The sequence below is a fragment of the Symphalangus syndactylus genome, chromosome Y, assembly GCF_028878055.3.
Source record: "Symphalangus syndactylus isolate Jambi chromosome Y, NHGRI_mSymSyn1-v2.1_pri, whole genome shotgun sequence".
In the NCBI taxonomy this organism is placed as follows: Eukaryota; Metazoa; Chordata; class Mammalia; order Primates; family Hylobatidae; genus Symphalangus; species Symphalangus syndactylus.
Window position 1 is genome coordinate 21,163,619 of NC_072448.2, and position 21,173 is coordinate 21,184,791.

The 21,173-nt window shown below is 41.8% G+C and overlaps 1 protein-coding gene across 1 annotated transcript; it reads right to left on the reverse strand.

The window, feature by feature from the left end:
• Positions 1-7,885: 7,885 nt before the first annotated feature.
• Positions 7,886-20,587, reverse strand: LOC129476740 (RNA-binding motif protein, Y chromosome, family 1 member A1-like). Its single transcript, XM_055269601.1, has 10 exons — positions 20,454-20,587; positions 18,329-18,441; positions 17,727-17,830; positions 14,532-14,709; positions 12,471-12,623; positions 10,349-10,463; positions 9,277-9,387; positions 8,751-8,861; positions 8,578-8,666; positions 7,886-8,170 (listed from the first exon to the last, which is right to left on the reverse strand). The coding sequence occupies exons 1-10, from the start codon at positions 20,555-20,557 to the stop codon at positions 7,971-7,973; spliced, it is 1,278 nt and encodes a 425-aa protein (XP_055125576.1). The 5' UTR covers positions 20,558-20,587; the 3' UTR covers positions 7,886-7,970.
• Positions 20,588-21,173: the final 586 nt, after the last annotated feature.

Genomic DNA, 21,173 nt, shown 5'->3' on the forward strand with positions numbered 1-21,173 from the left:
CATCCAGCATACAATGGCCATGTGCAGCTCAGCAACTCTGAAGAAACAGCCGCCTCACACAACAGCACCCCACATCCAATCCCCTGCCGACTTGTGCTGCCCATTCGTTGTCGGCAGAGGCTCTCTGGGCCTCCCTCCACCCTCGCACAAGACCAAGGCATCCACTACCGTGCTCCCAACACTGGACAGAGACAGGACCACCAATGCAGGGTGCCAGGCCAAAGGTTTTGGGATAGCCCTGCCAAACACTCTCCCAGCTCTTGCAAAGTTGTAGGGTGTTTCCTGGCACGCCCACCCAATCATCTGGAGGTTCCTTGAACAGAGGCAGATTGTGCAGCACACCTACATGTGGGCGGGGTTCAGAAACCATGAGGACGTCCTGCTAAGTAAGCTACAGGATGGATTTGAAGTTCAGGCTGGGGAGCCCGGGTCTGGGGGACGGGTCCAAGGTCCTGTTCAGGTTGAGGTCCTCCTGGGGCACAGGGGTGTGTAAGCGGGAGAGCTGGGAAGGGGAAACACATGCTTCACCCCAGCCAGCAGGCCCTCAGCCCAGATAGATGAAATGGATCCTCTGAGTCTCTCCTCTACTCCTTGGCATGGCAGGTGGAGGAACTCAGCCATCCGGGGTACCGGCAGCAGGATGAAGTGTTCCTTTCGTCACAACCTTTATTTCCACCATAAAGTGATCACTAAGGAATATCGTGTCGGCATCCTTGGTAAGGAGTGCCTCCTGGCATGGTAGAGGGGGTGGAGTGTGGGACCCTAGGCCTGGCCTGAGCCTTTCCGACTCTTGTTCCAGGATACAGGGCCTCTGGCTCTAGTGTAGTCCAGTGGTGCTAGAGTCATGAGGAGAAGCCCCAGCTTCAGGCAGGACACAGCCTAACTGAGCTTCCTCAGCTAGTTGGCTGTGACCAGTCAGGGTCAGCCAGGATTGCTGAGGTGGGGGCCACTGTGGGGCGTCATGGGAAAGGACCTTGCTGGTCTTCCCTTGGCATCTCGGGAACTGGCTTTGAACCATGACCTGACCTGTCACAGACCCCTTTCCCCACTCCCCCAGATCATCAGTCAGGGCTTCTGTCTCAATCCCCTGCAGCACTACATAAGGATTAGGCCCTCAGAGAGGGAACAGAGAGGAGGCCAGGTAAGCAGCCCACAGCTGGGGGCTCCAAGGCCTGTGGGTCCTGGAGCTGTGACATACATGGAGAACTCAAGGCTCAGGGAGGAGCCTGCAGTGAGAAATCCCAGGCCTTCCCTGGACTGGGGGAGAAAGGCCCATATTTCAGAATTGGGGAACCTGAAGTGCCTCAGAGGCAGAAGTGGCAAAGGTCAATGTGTGAGAAGCAAGGCTCAACAGATAGCTGTCTCATCATCCTTCTCTTCTATGCCTTGAGGCCTGCTGCTACCTGGGGTTCAGTTTGGGCTCAACTAGACCGCACGCGAGGCGTGCCTAGGTCTACGTACTTCTAGAATGGCTATCCCAGTCATGTCATGTTCTGTTTCAATGACCCCAGGCTCCCCTGACATGCTTTCTCCCCTCTGCCATCCTCACTCATGCTTCCCTGGCTCCCAAGACATTGCCTATGACATTAAAAAATAGACATAAAGTTTTTAAAATGCCTTAATAATATAGATGTAGATAAAGCATTTTACTGTAAGAAGTGCTTTTCCTCTTTACTTGTATCAAAGTCTTTTTCACGATGGGGAAAAGAATGCAACATACTTTGGGAAGTTAAAAAGTATAAAAGTAAAAAGAAATCCTAATGCAGATGATCAGTTCAACGGCAGGGGATCTTCTGTGTGTGTCCAGGGAGGGAACGTGGCTGAGCGGGAAGGCTCACCTGAGTATAGGTGTAGACACCCACTTTCTCTGGTAACATTGTGGGTATGGGCACGTTCCAGTTTGCGTGTGCAGCCTGTGTGTCTAAGCTGATGCACGCACGTGCACACCTGTGCCTGTGTGCCTTTGTGTACCTTGGTTTTGGGGGGGGCGACACTCCCACCCACAGGTGTGCCTCAAACTTAGCTCTTAAGCTGGCAAGCAGGGCACCGCCGGGTTTGTCAGTCTAACTTCAAGACACGTGAAGCCTGCATGCTAGGGAGAAGCAAAGAGTCCTCATGCTTCTCACAAATGGCAGAGGGAGGAGGACAAGGGTGGCTGGCACGAGCTACCTAGGGGAGATGTCATGAACCTGAAATGACACCCAGAGGGAAATAAAACCTAGTAGCTGCCTGTGTCTTCCTGTGTGTTCGGTCAGGGCATTCAAGTAAGAATCAGTGAAACCTGCAGGGCTTTGGGATTCGCTATTCAGGAATCCCTGTGCACCAGAGTGTCCGGCCCATGAGAGAGTACAGCATGTGGGTCCCACGGGGCCTGAGTCTCCAGGGAGGCTGGCATTCTCCCCAAGAGGGCATGGGTCGGGAGGTGGAAGAGAAACCTGGGCTGGGGGGACACTTATCAGTTAGCCAGGTGGGAACTCAGGAGAGGGCCTGGTGAGCAGCGGCCTGAACGGCCGGTGACACCCCATTCCAGTGCTGCACGTGCGCACACGAGCTTTGCCCCCCGCATCCTCTCCAGGATGCCTCACGTGGGCAGATAGGAAGCAAGGCACACAAGATCCTAAGCTTATGGTCATGAGTGGACCCAGACTGGGGGTTCCCTAGGATCACCAGTCCCAGGAGAACCAGGCACGCAGGGTCTCTTCAGGACAGGGGTAAAATGCATAAGCCCAGCTCTCCACCCAGTGGGTGTCTTGCCCTGATGATGTCAGCCATGGCAGATACAGCTCTTCCACCTAGATTGCAGATCCACAGGCTTACAACCTCCCCCCGGCCTTCTCTGGGACAGGACCCCGGACTCTGGAACAGCCAGTGCCGCACGACGGCTCCTTCCCAGCCGCCAAGCTCCTGCGAGGCTCAGTGGGGACTCTCCTCCTAGTACATGGCCACCCACAGTCACTGTCAACAACCCAGGGCCCTTCTACATTCCGCGATCCTGCCGTCTTAGCCAGCAGTGGGATAACGGGAAGGAAAAGAGCTGGAACAGTCAGAGCGGGGGCCAAAGCCTCACCCTCCCGCAGGGCAAGGGAATGGGGGGATCCTTCCCAGCCCAGGGAGCTGCTTTCCGAACACACCTGGAAGCCCAGCACCAGCTGAGGGATTCACTCTGCCACAGCTGGGCGTGGGGGATTGCAGTGTGTGCCGGGGACCTTGATCCTGGTTGCGGTACCAGGTGTACCTCTCTTCCAGATCACAATATGCTGACACCCTCCTTAACTTGAATGGACTCCTCGTCCTCACCACATGGTGTTAGCTGGAAGTGCTACTCCTGGTGCCCCAGCTGCTGTTTCAAGGCGCAGAGACTGACCAGCAGACCCCTGAGTCCTTGTCCTCTTATCCAAGTAATATCCACAGAAATAGCAAAATAGTGGCACATTAGACCTACTGACATTTTTAAGGCTGATCTCTTTATAAGCATTTCATCCATATGTTTCTGACTTTATCTCACGTATTTTATTTATTTATAACTCTCATTTCAAAATCAATTTTTGCTCGAGTTATTTCAACATATAGCCAAATGTTCCGAGCTATGATACGTAGGTTTCAAGTGGAAAAGTCTGTATCTGCTATTATTTTGGGAAAAAACCATCCAGCACTTGTAAAAATAAGTAATTATTAGGCATGGCCACTGCAGTGGTCTAAAACACACTTTGAAATTTTTCTCAAACCCATTTGAAAATATTACTGATGGGACTGAACACAATACTTGCTTCCGGCAAACAGAAAACACTGCAAGCATTTTCTGCATACTGGGCCACCTCTGGCCTAGTTTAGAAAAGGTGACACAGCTCTGCCTAAGTCTCCTGCTCTCATGGGGACAAACCCCTTAGGAGCCCCCGACCAGTGCATCACGAAGCCTAACACCCTGACAACACTATGCAGAAGGCACATCCAATGGAGAGACTCATAGAAATGGAAAAAGATGTCTGAGGATCTCAGCAGTCCAGCCCCTGCTATTTGAGTCATGCTAGCCATGGCACCTCATGGCATGAGAGGACACCTGCCAATGTGCCCATCCTTGGCCATCACTAGATTGCATCCTCCTGAGTGCCCCTGAACCACAATCATTTGGCTGACAGACTGTGGGAGATTGCGGAGACTGACAGTAAATTATAATTAGCGTTTTAAGCCACTAAGTTTCAGATAATTCTGAAAAGCACTTTAGACTCCTACGAAAACTGAGTTGCCTACTGATTTAACGGCAGAGAGCTGTAAAGGCCAACATCATGAATGCTAATACCCAGGAAAAGTCAAATCATCAAGACTCTGCTAAGCACAACGGATCTTTAATGCCCCTTTGCTATGGCTGGAGAATAACCTAACATGTATCGGATAGAGTTCTTGGAAAGCCTCTGTTCTCATCTCTCGGCTGGGTATGAGTCAACTCCGGTCTGGTTTAATTCCAGGCAACTGCAGCAGCACACCTTTCATTTTAGGTCATGGCCTACACTGATTTTTTGATCACTGACTGTGTCTTTGTCTGTGTGTGTATGTTTTGTGTGTTACCATATTTTATCTGAGGAGGCTAAATAATAGTGCTGTAGTTGTTTTGTAAACATAAAGCATTCCAGAAAGATAATATTGCTTATCAACTGAGCTTTAAAACAGATATGAAATTAGACGTGGCAAGATGCCACATCTAATATCATACCAAAGCTAGCCAAGCTTGGTAGCCCATGGATGTTATCCCGGCTACTTGGAAGGCTGATGCCGGAGAATCCGTTGAACCCTGGTGATGGAGTTTGCAGTGAACTGACATCATCCCACTGTGCTCTAGCCTGGGCACCACAGCGAGACGCTGTCTCAGAAATAAAAAGAGAATAAAATAATAAAATAGGAGAGATCACTGAAGAGAGAAATGCGTCAAACTGGGTGGGCATGGTGGCTCATGTCTGGATCCCAGCGTTTTGAGAGGCTGAGGTGGGTGGATCACTACAGGACAGGAATTCAAGACCAGCCTGAGCAAATGCTGTGAAACCTGGTCTCTTCTGAAAATCCAAAAAAAAAAAAAAAAAAAATTGCCAGTATTGGTGTCGTATGATTGCAGTCACAGCTGCTTAGGAGGGTGTGACTGGACAATTGCTTGAATCCGGGATAGGGAGGGAGCAGTGAGCTGAGATCATGCCACTGCACTCCAGCCTTGGTGACGGAGCAGGATTCTGTCTTATAAAAAAAAAAAAACCAATGAGAGAAAAAGATATAGAGATAAAAAGAATGAAAGACCGGATGGAAGAAAGGGAGGGAGGGAGGAAGGGAATGAAAATTTGTACATAAAAGTTGTAGATACTTTTGGCATACATGCGATATTTTGATATAAGGAATGTGCGCTGGTAAGGGAGGGATCAAAGAGGGGATGGGGATGTGTTAAATCATAGTTGCTTAGAAGGAATAAGATCTAGTGTTCAGTGGCACAGGATGACTACACTTAATAATGACTTATTGTACATCTCAAAATAATTAAAAGAGCAAAGGTGGAATGTCGCTCATACCAAGGAAAGATATGCCAGACTCAGTGGCTCACGGCTATAATCACAACACTTTGGGAAGCCAGGGAAGGAGGATCATTTAAGCCTGAGAGTTTGAGACCAGCCCGAACAATATATCCAAATCAATATATCCAAACAATATATCCATATCCCTACCACACACACACAAACACAAAAGCTGGGCATGGTGGTTAGTGTGTGTCTGTAATTCCAGCTACTTGGGAGGCTGAAAGGGAAGGCTTGCACATTTGAACCCAGGGGTTCAAGGCTGCAGTGAGCTACGATGGTGCCACTGCAGTCTAGGCTGGACAACAGAGTGGGAGCCTGTCTCTAAAAAGGAAAAAGGAATGGCTAAGTGCTTGAACTGAAGGATATCCTATTTATTATTTACATATTTGTTGATTTATATAATTATTTCTTTGTTGGCATCACACTCTGTCACCCAGGCTAGAGTGCATGGTGCAATATCAGCTCACAGCAGCCTCAGGCTCCCAAGTTCAAACAATTCTCTTGCCTGAGCCTCCCAATTAACTGTAACATACTACAGGCACGTGCCACCATGCCCGGCTAATTTTTGTATTTTTGGTAGAGATGGGGTTTCACGGTGTTGGCCAGCCTGGTCTTCAACTCCTGTCCTAAAGTCGTGTGCAAGCCTCGGCCTCCCCAAGTGTTAGAATTGAAGACCTGAGCCATCACATCTGGACAGTAAGATACACAAGACTAAGGAGATTTATCTTTTCACTTCGTCCTCACAATGCTACAGGTGAATGAAAACACAACTTCGTAACATGAATACCTCACTTGAAAATCAAAGTTGGTGACTTCTCCCTTTAAAATTATTTGTACCCTTACCCTATAAAAATTGATGATCCCGTCAAAATTTTTCAAGAAAATACTTTCTCCTTGCAGATTAGTCTGTTAATTGTAAGAATTATGGACTGTAAAACTTCTGGAACTTGATGTATTTCACTTGTTTCCTTTGTATCATCAGGAAAATTAATTGATTTAGTACTTATTTAGATCCAAATATTTTTATCATTCAATGATTTCTTAAAACTTCAAGCAATCCCGTCGGAAACTTTATGCTGTTGTTTATGTTTTATACACTTCACTTTCCCCAAAGTATGAGGTTTAAAGTGTTTCCATTGCTATCATCAATTAAATCTGATAGGCTGAGAGTGGTGGCTCATGCCTGTAATCTTAGCACTTCGGGAGTCCGAGGAGGGTGGATCGGGATTTTAAGAACAGCCTGGCAAACAAGGTGAAATGCTGTCTGCACTAAAAATACATAAAATTAGCCCAGCTGTGCTGTACACATATCTAATGCCACTTAGTCAGGACGCTGAGGCAGGAGAATAGCTTGGACCCAGAAGGCAGAGGTTGCAATAAGCCAAGACAGAGCCACTGCACCCCAGCTTGGGCAACAAAGATACACTCCATCTCAAAAAAAAAAAAAAAAACTGATAATATGCCAACCATTCTAGATTATTCCTATTTGTAAGAACGCATTGCTAAACCATTACTTACAACATCCATTGTAAAAATGTTCAAGAAAAAATTAATGTGAGTGTCTCACAAGACGAAACACTTACTTTCCACTATTTAAACTACAAACATTTATCATTCATTGTGCTATGCATCTGAGAAACTTGGCTGGTTCACTTCTGATTTAGGTAAAAAAAAAAAAAAGGTTTCATTACCATTATCCTCCTTCAATCACAGAATGCTACACCCAGAATGTTCCGGATGTCTTAAACTTTAGTATCAATGACATCTAATTATTTCCTTTGACCTGTACTATTCCTCTAAAAAATAAACATTTTATGGTGAGGCAGACAGTTTTGTAGTCTTTCTGAAGACTTCTCAAACATTTTAACCTTGTTAGTTTTTAAAGAGAGACAGCCTAATTAGAAAACTTGAGCAGCCTGCAAGGGGGACATAACAGATGCTTAATTTTGTATCTGTGTTCAAAGAAACAAAGGGAAATGTACAACGAACTACACAATTTACTCCCCTATTGAATTTGCTTTAAGCATTTGCCGCTAACCAATAACACCAGGCACTTCGCATTACATGTAAAATTTTATTGTGAAAATTGTAAGGTAGATATTACATCTAAACACTTTTCAAATAGCATCAACAAGTATGAAATCACTTTGAAAAAAATTCCTTTTCCTTTGAATACCTCAAAACATTCATGGAGGAAGTTAGTATCTACCTCTCTCCACAAAACCAATATGTTTCTCTTAGTAATACGCAGGTAACGATGCAGAAATAACATTTCAATTTCTGATTTGCAAACAAGGTTTGGCATGCAGTAACTATTATTTGGAACACTTGCTTTAATATCTACTTAGGTCTCCTTTTGCAGATCCACTTTCCCCACCATCTACTGTACATGCCACATAACTTGAGCTACCATAAGCTTCACGAGGAGCAGGAAGGCAGATTCCTTCGGCCTTTTCCGCAAACATGCTCACGATCGCCGTAATAAAAATCACCACAGCTCCTTGAGTAACTCTCCCGACTTCTGCCATATCTATCTCCTTTATTACCATATGCATGGCAGGTGCTTCCATCATAAGACATCCGAGGCCCTCGTGCAGGTGGTGCACCATGAGAGGCCCCTGCAGGGTTGATAAAATAGTATGTTGGACTACGTTTAAACATTTTTACTGCTATCATTAAAGCATGAATTAAAGTACTATTTGGAAATATCTGCTTTCCTCTGCCTTTGTTGACAGGATATTAATCAAGCCTTCAATGGTCAGAAGGTTTTATTTAAAAGAAGTGTAAGAGCATTATTTTGAAGCTTAACAACCTTCATTCTAAAGTAAATGTTGAGTCACATTTTCTTAACGTGAACTGAAGTTCTCACCTTCATATCATTCCCTATGCTTTATACTGTTATGAATACTCAATACTTAAACATGTTGCATATGTCCTTTATAATTTTCCTTAGAATTTCATTAAAATAACAATCTGGTCTATTAAATAAAATTCTGTAATTTACAAATCCATCCTGGACCCTTACCATATCTCTGAAATGCATCTCTATAAGAACTTCCACCTACATGTTCGGAGTGATCTCTACCACGGGCCTCGCTGTAGCCATCGCAATAACTAAATTGAAAAAGAAAAGTTTTTTAATGTCAGAACGAACAATTTAAGAAATCTATTTCATAAATCCAGATAACATTATACTACCTATATCCTCTGGAGGAATATTCATCCCAACTAGAATGACCATAATCACGGTATGCATCGTCTTTAGGTGGTGGAGCATAATCCATGGTTTCTCGGCAACTTCCATGATTTCTGTGTGCACAAGTTTAAGCAACAAATTTTAAATTTTCAACTTCTAGTGTCCAAAACATAACTAAATTACAACTTAAACACAATTACATTGCCAAACATCTAAATAAATATTGCCCCAAATAAAATGCCCAAAAAGCCCAAATGCCCAAAATGCCCAAATGCCCAAGAGGCACATGAAAAAGATACTCATAATCAGTGGTTCAGAAAATGCATTTCAAATCCAAAAGGAGCTTCCACACTTCACACACACACACACACACACACACACACACACACACGAAGGGCAATAGATTTTAAAAAGCAGGAAACAGCAAGTGTTTGAGAGGATGTAGATCAACTGGAGCCCTGATACAATGTTAGCTGGAATGAACAATTTAAGAAATCTATTTGACAAATCCAGAAAAAGTTACAGTACCTATATCCTCTGGAGGCATGCTCATCCCGAGTAGAATGACCATAATCACGGTATGCATCGCCTCTAGATGGTGGAGAATAATCCCTAGTTTCTCGGGAACTTGGATGATTTCTGTGCGCGTAAGTTTAAGCAACAAATTTTAAATTTTCAACTTCTAGTATCCAATATATGACTAACTTACAACTTAAAGAAAATTAAAAGGCCAAACATCTAAACAGATATTTCTCCAAATAAAATAGGCAAATGAATGCTCAAAAAGCGCATGGGATGGACATTCATATTCAGTGATTCAGAAAGTGCATTTCTTTTTTTTTTATTATACTTTAAGTTCTAGGGTACATGTGCGTGATGAGTTAATGGGTGCAGAAAATGCATTTCAAATCCAAAACAAGGTAACATATTTCACACACAGACTGGAATGGCAGTAAATTTTAAAAAGCAGGAAATAACAAGTGATTGAGAGGATGTAGGTAAATTGGAACGCTGATACAATGCTGGTTGGAATGGAAAACGATGCAGCTACCATGGAGAAATGTGGTGGTTCCTCAAGAAAACAAACATAATTATCACAGGACCAAGCAATTCCACTCATATACACCCAGAATTGAATAAGTGTACTCAAACACATATTGGTGCATAGAAATACTGGGGTGGAAACATCCCAGATCAAATAATGGCTTAACAGCCTGTGGAAGAAGTGAAGTGCTATGATGTAAATGAACCTTCAGGACATCACGCAAAAGGAAAGGAGACAAACACAAAAAGTCATGTCGTGTTTGAGCACGTTAACATTAAATACCCACAACAGGTAAGTTCAGAGGCAGAACACAGATTGGTGTTTGCTAGCAGCTGAGGAAAGGGAGAAAACGGAAGGGACTGCCTAACTGGTAGCTGGAGTTTCAAATTGGAGTGATGAAAATGTTTTGGAACTTGATGGAAGTAGTTGTTGCATGACACAGAATGTACTAACCACCACTTAACTGTTTACCTTATAATATTTAATTTTGTTACGTGAATTTCATCAAAACAGTAAAAAAAAAAAATCAACTGTGTTTTTTAATTTTTCCTTTACCTATCCTTAGTTGCATAACCATCATCTCTCGGTGACATATGACCATTTCTCCAGGAAGAGATTGTTACTCGGCGTGGAGGAACTCCATAATTCTCTCTTCTTCGTGATATGGGACCTTCAACATTAAAATGATGGAACATTATGTAAAGAACACCAAACCTGAAACACTATTTTCTCTTCTCTCAAATAACTTTTTAAAATTATTTCTTCTGTGACTCCGTTCTTTGTTTCCTAAATTACTAGACAGTCATGATACTGTGAATGCTTCTTATGGCTCTGGATAATCCAAAGGCTCCCACAAGGCCAGTTCTTCCAATGAAGCTGAAGCCGAACATTAATTCTTAGGTAGAAGTTCATTTGTAGTGGTTAATAACTACTTACTTATTATTTGCCTTTTCATATGAATTACTGACGACTACTCATGACACAGGGAAAACATGTAAAACCATCAAACTCTTCACTGATTTTAAAGTTTACATACATTGTCCTTTCTCAGCCGAAGAAAGTGAATTTCCCAATATCATTCAGTCCATCTCACATACACATAAATACAGCTACCTTTGAACGCCTATATGCTAAATGTTTACATAAAAGTTCTCCCTCATCTCTAGCTGGTTGGCTCTATCTTCAATGTTGACAAATTAAAATGGACTAGTGAAGATTTTCTAATGATGGCCAAGATTTGCTTTTACTGCAATAAGCAATGCTATGAAAGGGGTCATTACAACATTGTTGCCATTTCAAAATAGAAAATTTTCTCCTTTAAGGTACTCTTCACTTGCTATTCCTTAGAGGTCAGTGTTTCACATATGATACCTTCACTGGCTAATTTCCCAATGGAAATGTGTTGGCTTGGGTATCCTGAAGCCAATAAATACCTCCATTCACCGACACTCTACATACGAAATGTAAAATTGAAAACGGCAGTTTTTAATTTCCTCCATATTAGGATGGAGGACTAAGTAAGAACTTTAATTTGTTCTGCCTAAACCTCCTTGCTAAGAACTTGTCTTTACTGTCTTGTTTTCTTCTGCTCAGTCTGCAGTCTTACAATTCGCCTTCTCAAACATATTACTTCTATTCAATGCTACTGCTCACCTCATGTTGCTTAGTTCTCAATGCTCTCCTCAAACAATTTCAAATCTTACACTAAGGATCCTGGGTTAATGCTTAAACATCGTGGTACAATCTCAATTATTGACTTCCATACACCTGTATTTCACAACTCTGCATTTCTGTGATATCCACTTAATTTAAGAATTTTGGACTCCTACATGTCTACCTTTCAAGCCTTAAATTTATTTTTAAATAATATTTCAGCCCAATGACTCCTTGTCTGCTAAATGCTCTTGTGGTTCTTTTGAATCTTCATATAAGCAGTGAGTATGCCTTGCACATACGCATTACTGAGGTCTCAGAACCTGGATGGCCAGGCTCAGCGGCTCACACTGTGAGTGAGTGTGGAAGGCTGAGGCAGCTGGACCGCTTGAGCCCCAGGCTTTAACAACAGTTTTGACAACGTAGTCAGATCCTCTCTCTACAAAAACATAGGAAAAAAACGTAGCTACGTGTGGTGGTGCACGCCTGTAGCTGCAGAAACTCGGGAGGCTGAAACAGGAGAATTTCTTGAGCCCAGAAATTTGAGGCTGTAGTATGCCATCATCTCACCAGTGCACTCACACCTGGTAAGGGCAAGACTCCAACCCAACAAAGTAACTGAACAAGCAATTTTTAGAATGGGACACCAGGGGACCAATTCCAGGGGATCTAGGAAATGGAAGAATTAATTACATGAAGAAGTCTACCATCAAAGAATACTGCTAGGAACTTTTAGAAAAATTAAGGGGAATTTTCTACCAAACACAGGATTAAAAGGAATGTTGGCCTCACTCTAATCACTTCTTTGGTCTGCAATCGGGAGCTCAAGTATTCCTTCAACATAAATCTGAAATGTACCTAGTGAGATAGAAACTATAATAAAAGCTATCAATCAGTAGTTACGCTCATGTATGTGTCACTTCTCTTTTGCTCTATGAATTTAAAGCTAACCATTCAGGTAAAAGAGCTCATTTTTACTCATACAAAAACTATGGTCTTTCTGTCAGGTAGCGGTAGCATTTACCTCGGTTTCCCATCCAACTATTGCTTCTTGCCACAGCACAAGGAGCAGACTTTTTAGGAGGAGGACCTCCACTTCTTGAAGAGGGACCTCTTTTCACTGCAATGAGTCCCCTGGCATAACTCATCGTGACATCAGGAGTGTATCCACCATCATCTGTATTTCAAACAAAATCTTTTTAGTTAACTAACATCACTGTTTCTTAAATGGCTGAGTTTTAGTTGTTTACAAATATTTTCTACATTTTATAACAAATTCACATTTGTCTAAGCTAATAAAATTAGCATTCCTACATGATATTACTACACTTCAAGCAATAAACGTCCATGTAGAAAATCTAGAAACATACTCAAGTATCATAATATGTTGGTATGAGACAGAGATGTGGGAAAACAGGGGGCAGAAATCTATCCGCAAAATATATGAATATAATATGCATAAAAATATTAAAAGAAAAATGATAAATGACTGTTTATATCATTCTGTAATGAGGAAAAATATTCAAAGCATATCATAAAGATAAACTAAATTCCATCCAAAGAAACTCAAATATTTCCAATACCAAGAAGTGACATATCAGGAAAATACATCGTCTCTAAAATCTGTGAACACAATATAGAATGCTTAAAATTCCCTTACGAGACACTAATTTTCAGATTAGACTATGCTAAATTTTTAGTCTTTAAGAATTGCATGTTAAATAATATAAAAGTATTTTATATATCTACAAAAACGTAGATATATGCCAATTGCCAGGTGATGTTACAGGTTAGAATATATATACACATTCTCGTACGTGGCAGAGTATAATTGAACCTCACCCTCAAGATCAATGGAGACAAAATAACCATGAAGCTATGCATCTTAAAATGGAGCAAACACTGCAATTTCAACTTGAAAAAACATCTCCACTTAATTACACATCTGGTGATTAAAACTCCAAGTTAATTGTTAGAGTTTTGAAGGTCGGTTAATAGATAATACAAGTTAACCAACAGCTTTATTTATTTATTTATTTATTGAGATGGACTGTTGCCCTATCACACAGGCGGGAGTGCAATGGCATAAACTTGGCTCACTGCAGCTTTTGCCTCCCAGGTTCCCGTGATTCTCCTGCCTCAGCCTCCCGAGTAGCTGGGATTACGGGTGCACACCACCAAACCAGGCTCATTTTTTTGTATCGTTAGGAGAGACAGGGTTTCACCATGTTGGCCAGGCTGGTCTGGAAGTCCTGACCTCCTGGTCCACCTGCCCTGTACGCCCCAGGTGCTGAGGTCACAGGCGTGAGCCACCTCGCACAGCCCATGCAACAGCTTTTTCTTTCTTTCTTTTTTTTTTAAATAGATGGTTTGTTTTTCTTTTATATGTCAAAATGGACCCCTCATTTCTGTTAGGTAAATCACTCAATAAATATCATTTTCAGTGACTCGTCCTCCAGCAAAGAAAGGTACATACGTGTCTGTGAAGCAGTCGTTTTTACACCTTTCCAGAGTCACAGACTCTTTTCAGAAATTAAAGTTCTGCATTTCTTAAATTGAAAATGCTTTATGGCGGACCAATGTACAAACTCTCCCTATCAAAATTACAAAGCAATAGATTTGCATAGATGTTGGCACGTGTATACACAAGGAAACAAATACTGCAAAATCAATCTTAAGTACTGAGTTACTTTTTCCTGTTGGAAAGTTTTAAGTATTACATCGTCCTTTGATAATACAACTGATATGAAGTTCTGGGCCCCAAAGTAGAAAACTCTTAAAATATAATCCACATAAATGAGTTCTGCAGAAAACCGGTTAAGTACAGGCAATCAGCATTCATAAACACAACTCAGTTTGAATTGTGTGTTACTTCAATGCAAACTTATTACAATTTTAAAACAAATTTTAGATATTACTTCAATCATTCTTATAATACACCTTTAGTACTCACAAATAATTTTGCTTTTTATCAATAAGTTAATTTTCTGTCCATAAAGGAAATAAAAAAATTGAGAAATTTCGATATCTTCAACCTTATTTTCTTTCAGTCCTATGGTTCCATCTTTATATTTTAAAACATTACCTAAGTGTCCTTCATGGGAGGGAAGCCACCCTCTTCTTCCTTCACTACTTCCTCTTGCAGATCTCAGACTTCCATAAGGGCTTCTGTTTCTTGAGGAAGCTGGTGGTCTCCACCTACCACCACTTTGAAAAGATGGTTTCTTGGCTTGTTCTACTTTTATTGCTTTTCCATCCAAACACTACAAGTATTAACGGTACTATCAGTTACCACTGGCACATTTAACGTAAGCACATTTTACAAACATTTTTGCATCAACTATAGTTCAATTTGAGGTATTCTCTCCAAAAGGAAATTATTTTACTCCTAAAATGAACACATCTTTCGCAATGCCAAATTTGAGACATTTACTGAGCACATGCCTTCCATTAAGGGATCAAACACAAATTCAATTATTCAAATTCCTTGAAAACTTCTCCATTATTAAAAAAAAAAAAAAAAAAACTCAAACCTAAAAAAAGATTCACCCATCACACATTCTATGGAGGAATGGGGCACATCTGTTTTTTACAATATATAATCCACTTCATCTTTGTATTCACATCACTCATTTAAAGTTTCACTGTCCCAACGAAACCTGTGTCCTTTTTAAAAAATGAGCTTACTTTTTCAGAATGATTAGTCACATTAGTCATTATAAGTTGTTTCTTGTTGGATTTGCTAACACTTACATAAAATGTCCCCATATGATTTACAATTCTACATTTACTCTAAAAATGTTTCTGTAAATGTGATCCTTGTTTGATCTCATTAAAGATTTTTGCCTTATTCATTTCTTATATTGCCTTACTCATTTCTTATATTGCCTTAGATGTGCCCCTAAAAAACAATTCGTAATATAGTACTTCATGTAATTTCTCAGAAATGCTTAAATATCCTAATTAACTTCACAATAACATTTTTCACTGTAATCTTTTCTACAGGCCACAGCAATTTTTGAAAGCAGTTCAGCTAATAACGAGATTTAAAAATTACATGGCTTTTGTTATTTGGAGGAAGGACTTAAATCCCTGACAAGACCTCTTGAAGCCACATCGCCAGTTGTTCCTACCTTGAAACTTCTTTCGTTATTTCTGGGCTCAAAATATTTTCCCCAGATTTGCCCATGGCTGCTTCCTTCCCCGTGTTCTCAAGTCAGCCAAAATTCCTTAACTGTTAATTCCACCTGAAAACTCTAAGAATCTCCTTTACTGGCTATCTTAACATTTATGTGCATACAACATTCATATTTAACACAATAAAATATGTGAGATGAAGTAATTTAGAAATAACATTGGCCGGGTGTGGTGGCTCACACCTGTAATCCCAACACTTTGGGAGGCTGAGGCAGGTGGATTATGAGGTGAAGAGATACAGCCCATCCTGGCCAACAGGGTGAAACCCTATCCCCACTCAAAGTACAAAAATTAGCTGGGCGTGGTGGCGCGCCTCTGTAGCCCCTGGTACTCAGAGGCAGAGGCAGGAGAATCGCTTGAACCCGGGAGGCGGAGGTTGCAGTAAGCCAAGACGGCCCCACTCCGATCCAGCCTAGGGACACAGCGAGTCTCCATCTTAAAAAACAAACAAACGAACAAAAACTTTTCACAAATTATCTGCTGTTTTGCTTGAAAACTTGAGGGAAAAAATAAATTATCATAGATTTCTATACATAAGTCAAAATTATCTCCATACCTACCACAAAGCCATGAACCAAAAGCAACTTTCGGTTTCTACCACAGCTTAAAATATTAATTTATAAGAGTGAATAAAAATGTACTTTCTGCTATGTGCCAGGAAGTGTGCTAGATGTAACAGAAATAAAAGCAATTAGGAAGACTTAAATATGCAATATATACAATTTCACAATCAATATATTAATATATAGTACAGTGAGTACAAAATACCTACAATATGCAATGAGGAAGAAAATATGAAATCTATATTGTTTTTGAAGCATCAATTATTATTTCTGAGACATACGAGGGGAAGGACAATTCTCAAGAAGTCCAAAAAACATTTTGGGGACAGCGTAAAGACTAACAGGAGCTAAAAACAGATTGGGATAATGTTAACTTTTTCATTTTATTTACTTATTTACTTTTCAGACGGATTCTTGCTCTGTGGCCAGCCTGGAGTGCATCGGCGTGATCTCGGCTCACTGCAACCTCTGCCTCCCTGCCTCAGCCTACTGAGTAGCTGGAACTATAGGCGCACACAACCAGATGTGGCTAATTTTCCTTTCTTTTGGATTTTAGTAGAGACAGGGTTTCACCACGTTGGCCATTATGGTTTCGTTCTCCTGACCTTGTGACCTGCCCTTCTCGGCCGCCCAGTGTGCTGGGATTACATGCAGGAGCCACCATGCAGGGCATGATGGGGATAATGTCATAAAGCAAAGAAGCACTAAAGGGCACAGAAGGAAATGATCTTGACTACAATGTAAAGGAATTCAATAATTAATATAGTTACATGAAAGTTTAACGCTTTACTAAACACACAATCCCTAGATTTAAGACTCAACAGGACAGGAGACCATTGGTTGAATCAAAACAAGTCCTCAAACACACTGGAGAAAGGAGTCATTAGGTATTCATGTTACGTAACTCACTCTGGTGACAGGAAAGAAGTGTCCTTAGGAGAAAAAGCAAGGATGCGGCAAAAATGTCAGTTACTTCTTCTGTTATCTGACTTCAATGTTCTCATATTATTTTCTATTCTCAACTACTTAACATTTCCTTAAATGTAAAGGTCTTATTTAAATATACTTTCTCAAGAATATATTTTCAGAAAATATATTCTTCAAGAAAGAAAGAATCTTTCCTTCTTGTGAGTCTGTCTAGATATCAATCTACAGTTTGTCTATGCTCTAAAAGTATTTCCATGAATTGGAAGTACTTCAATTAACAGCATGTAATAAATATTGACTTATTACTATCATTTACATGAGGGTTCCTTATAAGTTTTAAAGCTCTTCGAAACCTTTTAAAATCTATTTACACTCATACTGAAATACAAACATAGAAAAAGGTTACCATAAATTAATTTATATAATGTTAATTCCAATACCCTTCCAACTACACTTGCAGGTATATGGCACAAAGAAGAGGATGGCTTCATATGACATTCTACTATCTTCGAAAGTTTAGTAATATTAAAAGGACCCAGAAATACTGTTAATTGAAGAACAGAGTAAGAATATTCATAATAAGGGACTCTTACCTTTCCATTCATATCTTTGGCAGCATTCTTAGCATCTGCAGGGTTCTCAAAAGTAATAAATGCAAAGCCTCTGCATTTGCTGGTTCGATCCTTTATCAAAAGAACTCAAATACATGAAAACATTTTACATTAATATAACGGACTCATCAAGGTGCTAACCATCTGAAAGTTATTACATCAAACTAAAAAATAATTGCATTTCACGTCACTATTATTGTTCTTAATACTGAGCCACCCCTATAGTCAGTCTGTTTTATTCCAGTTTGTTCCTGAACTCCACAACACATTTACTTTTCCTCATTTTCCTTTCTACATAGTAGGTTATCCTTTCCATAGAACCTTAACCTGGTACTATGAGAATTTTCCAAATATCAAACAGGTACTACAAAATAAGAGTTTAAAACAGATAAGGCATTTTAATGTAGGTATACAATGAACTTTGAAAAAAATATATCTTTTCAAAACATATATATATATATATATATACGTAACATACAGATTTTAAACATACATGTTGAAATATACATATGAAAATACACACACACACACACACACACACACACACACATACACACACACACACGCACGGTTTTAAGAGTTACCTTCTGATATGGGACCATGTTTCCCAAATACTGCTTTAAGCATTTTCTCATCGGTCTCTCTATTGAGGCCACCAATGAAAAGCTTGCCAGGACGATCTGCTTCTACCATTGTGCTGTAATGGTAAAAAACTATCTATATTTAGGTAAAAATAAATAAGCTAAAAATATAAAATCTTATTACATACTGTGTTGAAAATCCAAGTAAAATTCCCTTCCCGAGCGTGACATATTTTTAGTATTTCTTACCTCAAATATGTAAAATTCGTAACACTCAGAGCAAAGGGGCACTAACTTCATGGACAACTGCTGCATTTTAGTCTGTACCTGACAAAAACCTCATTTCTAAAAATTAGATAAGAAAAGCTATCATAATTTTCCTAAGTTGCAATATGAAGAATACCCCCATTTAAATAATTTTATTTGAAAACTATCTATTTATGAGCTACCGTGTGATGTTTTGCAATATCTTCTTTCTTGAGATGCCTATCTCCTGTCGCCAAAGTGCACTGTTCACCACAGCCTCCTCCACCCAGCCTCAACTGATCTTCCCACATCTCAGCTTCCCAAGTGGCTAGTATTACAGGGGCTTTCTACCACAGCCGTGCAATTTTTTCTGTTTTTAAAAATAAACAAGGGTTTCCCCAGATTGCCCAAGCGAGTCTCCAAATCTTGGGCTCAAGTGTTCTACCGGCTTGGGAGTACCAAACTGATGGGACTTCAAGGCTGAATCACCACACTCAGCATGATATTTGGATAAAAGATTAAATCAAGCTACTTAAAATCTTCTCGGGAGAGAATATTTTAAATATTTTTACAATCTTTTAGTGAGTTGAAATATACAATAGGTCAAAGATCCTCAAACCCTAGTCTTCAACCCGTACCTTTCTGTGGCTTGAATGTGATGCCGGAGGATGACATGTAATACCTGTCTGTGGAGAATGTAACTTACGCCTGAGGATGACCTGAGGTGGTACAGTTTTATCCGGAAACCATCCTCCCTACTCCCTCGCTGCCCCTCCCTGTCCCCGTGGCAGCCCCACTGCCCCACCTGTCCTCTGTCACATGGCTCCTACCGGAAGACCCGCCCCACCACGTGCCCCTTGGGGACCTGCCGCCAGCCCCCACTCCCAAACGTGTCCACCTCGCCGCCTTCTTCCCCTGCGCAACCCTTGTTTGAGGAAAAATTGTCTTCCGCTAAACCAGTCCCTGATGCGAAAATAGCAATGAAAGAGTCCATTATGTTACCCAGGCTGGTCTCAAACTCCTGACCTCAAGCCATCCTCCGACCTCCACTTCCCAAAATGCTAGGATTACAGGAGTAAGTCAGTGTGCCAGGTTAACAGAATAACTTAAGCGCATCAATTTTGTTCCCGTTTTAGGCTACCTAACTCCATTTATCTCGATTATACCCACTTATTCGGTTTAAATTATTTACGGTGCCAAAGATACATGAAACATGTTTCAAATACTGCCCTACAACGAAGGAGACAATTAAAGGCTAAACTGAGATTATTTATGGCCCCATATTTCTACATACCCTAAAGTTACACCATTTATGTCCAAATTTGATAATTTCTTCCAAGCAAATCAGACACGTGACATGTGCTAACCAAAAGTGTAACTTTTTAATCGCAGTGGTTAAGTCTATTGCCTGTATTTTGAATTATGACCACATTCACAGAGAAAACCCGCTTTAACAAAAAGTGCACATGAAAACAATGGCGCCTTAGCACCATCTCCCACAACTAGTCGGACATAGTAGGTAGTTAAAGGTAGAATCCTCAAGAAAAATCAATGAGTGCAACGAAAATGAGTTTCTTAATAGCACTAAGGAGTTCTCTCCCCACTGTCTCCTCCCGTAATTCAACACCCACACATAGCAAACCCCTCCCCTTGTATAGACAAAATCCCAAACCTTTGCTTTCTATTCTTGCCGAGAGACCGAGCTGTCCAGAGCAACAGCAAATACGGCGCTTTTTAGTCGGACAAAGAGCCTGAGGTTCGCCTGGCCCTCAGGTCGTACGGATCCGGCTTCGGAACACCACAGGGCCAACCGCACGAACGACGCCAGGCGCTAACCTGAGAGGGACGGACGCCGGAAGACGTGCCCGGAAATCCCGCCTACCTCCAGCGGCCAATCATTGCGAAGGCGGTGGGCGTCGGCCAGTTGTTGCGAAGGCTGCCTGCGTGTCCTGAGGCGCCCCGCCCCTGGCTGGCCTGCAGCTCCATCCTCTCGCGGTAACTCTTCTGAGATGCCGCTTGTGCCTTGTGCCAGGTGGCGGTGGATTCAGGCACGCAGGAGACGGGAGCCCTTTGGAATTGTGGTCCTCCTGAGTGTGGCGAGACATTAAACCACAGGGAACACATGAAACATCTCACTTCATTAGGCAGGATAGGCTGTTGGTACTGAATATTGCCGAAACAGAGGGGAGAGAGAGAGGGACCAGCGCTGCCCGCTGGGGTGAGGGCAGCGGCGGTGGCTTTGGGGGATTGGGGCAGGGCGGGTGCGTGGGACTAAAGTCGACTGGTACACTGCTGAGGTGGAATTCGTCTGCACCAGAAGCTGAAACCCTGCAAGAATTCTCTCTCCCAGGTCTAGGCAAATACAGACTGAGTTTCATGGTTCCTCCCTGAGGATGCTGTACTCACAGGGGCATTCCAAAGGACTTCTCATCCTGTGCCCTGGGAACACCGGAGGCCAACTGCCATAGTCGCCAATCCAGTGACCCGCGTGCACTGCCTTGCTGGCGCAGAGGCTCTCGCAAGTACAGCGGTGGCCGTGGTGCCTGCTAGCGGGGCTCTGGAAGCCAGGGCCTTGGCCTCCAACTCCAGGGCTGCTGTGCGC

Excerpts from the sequence above, each read along its gene's own strand:
- LOC129476740 (XM_055269601.1), bottom strand. The coding sequence starts at position 20,557 with ATGGAGCTGCAGGCCAGCCAGGGGCGGGGCGCCTCAGGACACGCAGGC. Across the intron at positions 18,442-20,453 it reads GCAATGATTGGCCGCTGGAG|CACAATGGTAGAAGCAGATC; the intron begins GTAGGCGGGATT and ends TTACCATTACAG. Across the intron at positions 8,862-9,276 it reads CATGCCTCCAGAGGATATAG|AAATCATGGAAGTTGCCGAG; the intron begins GTACTGTAACTT and ends TTGTGCACACAG.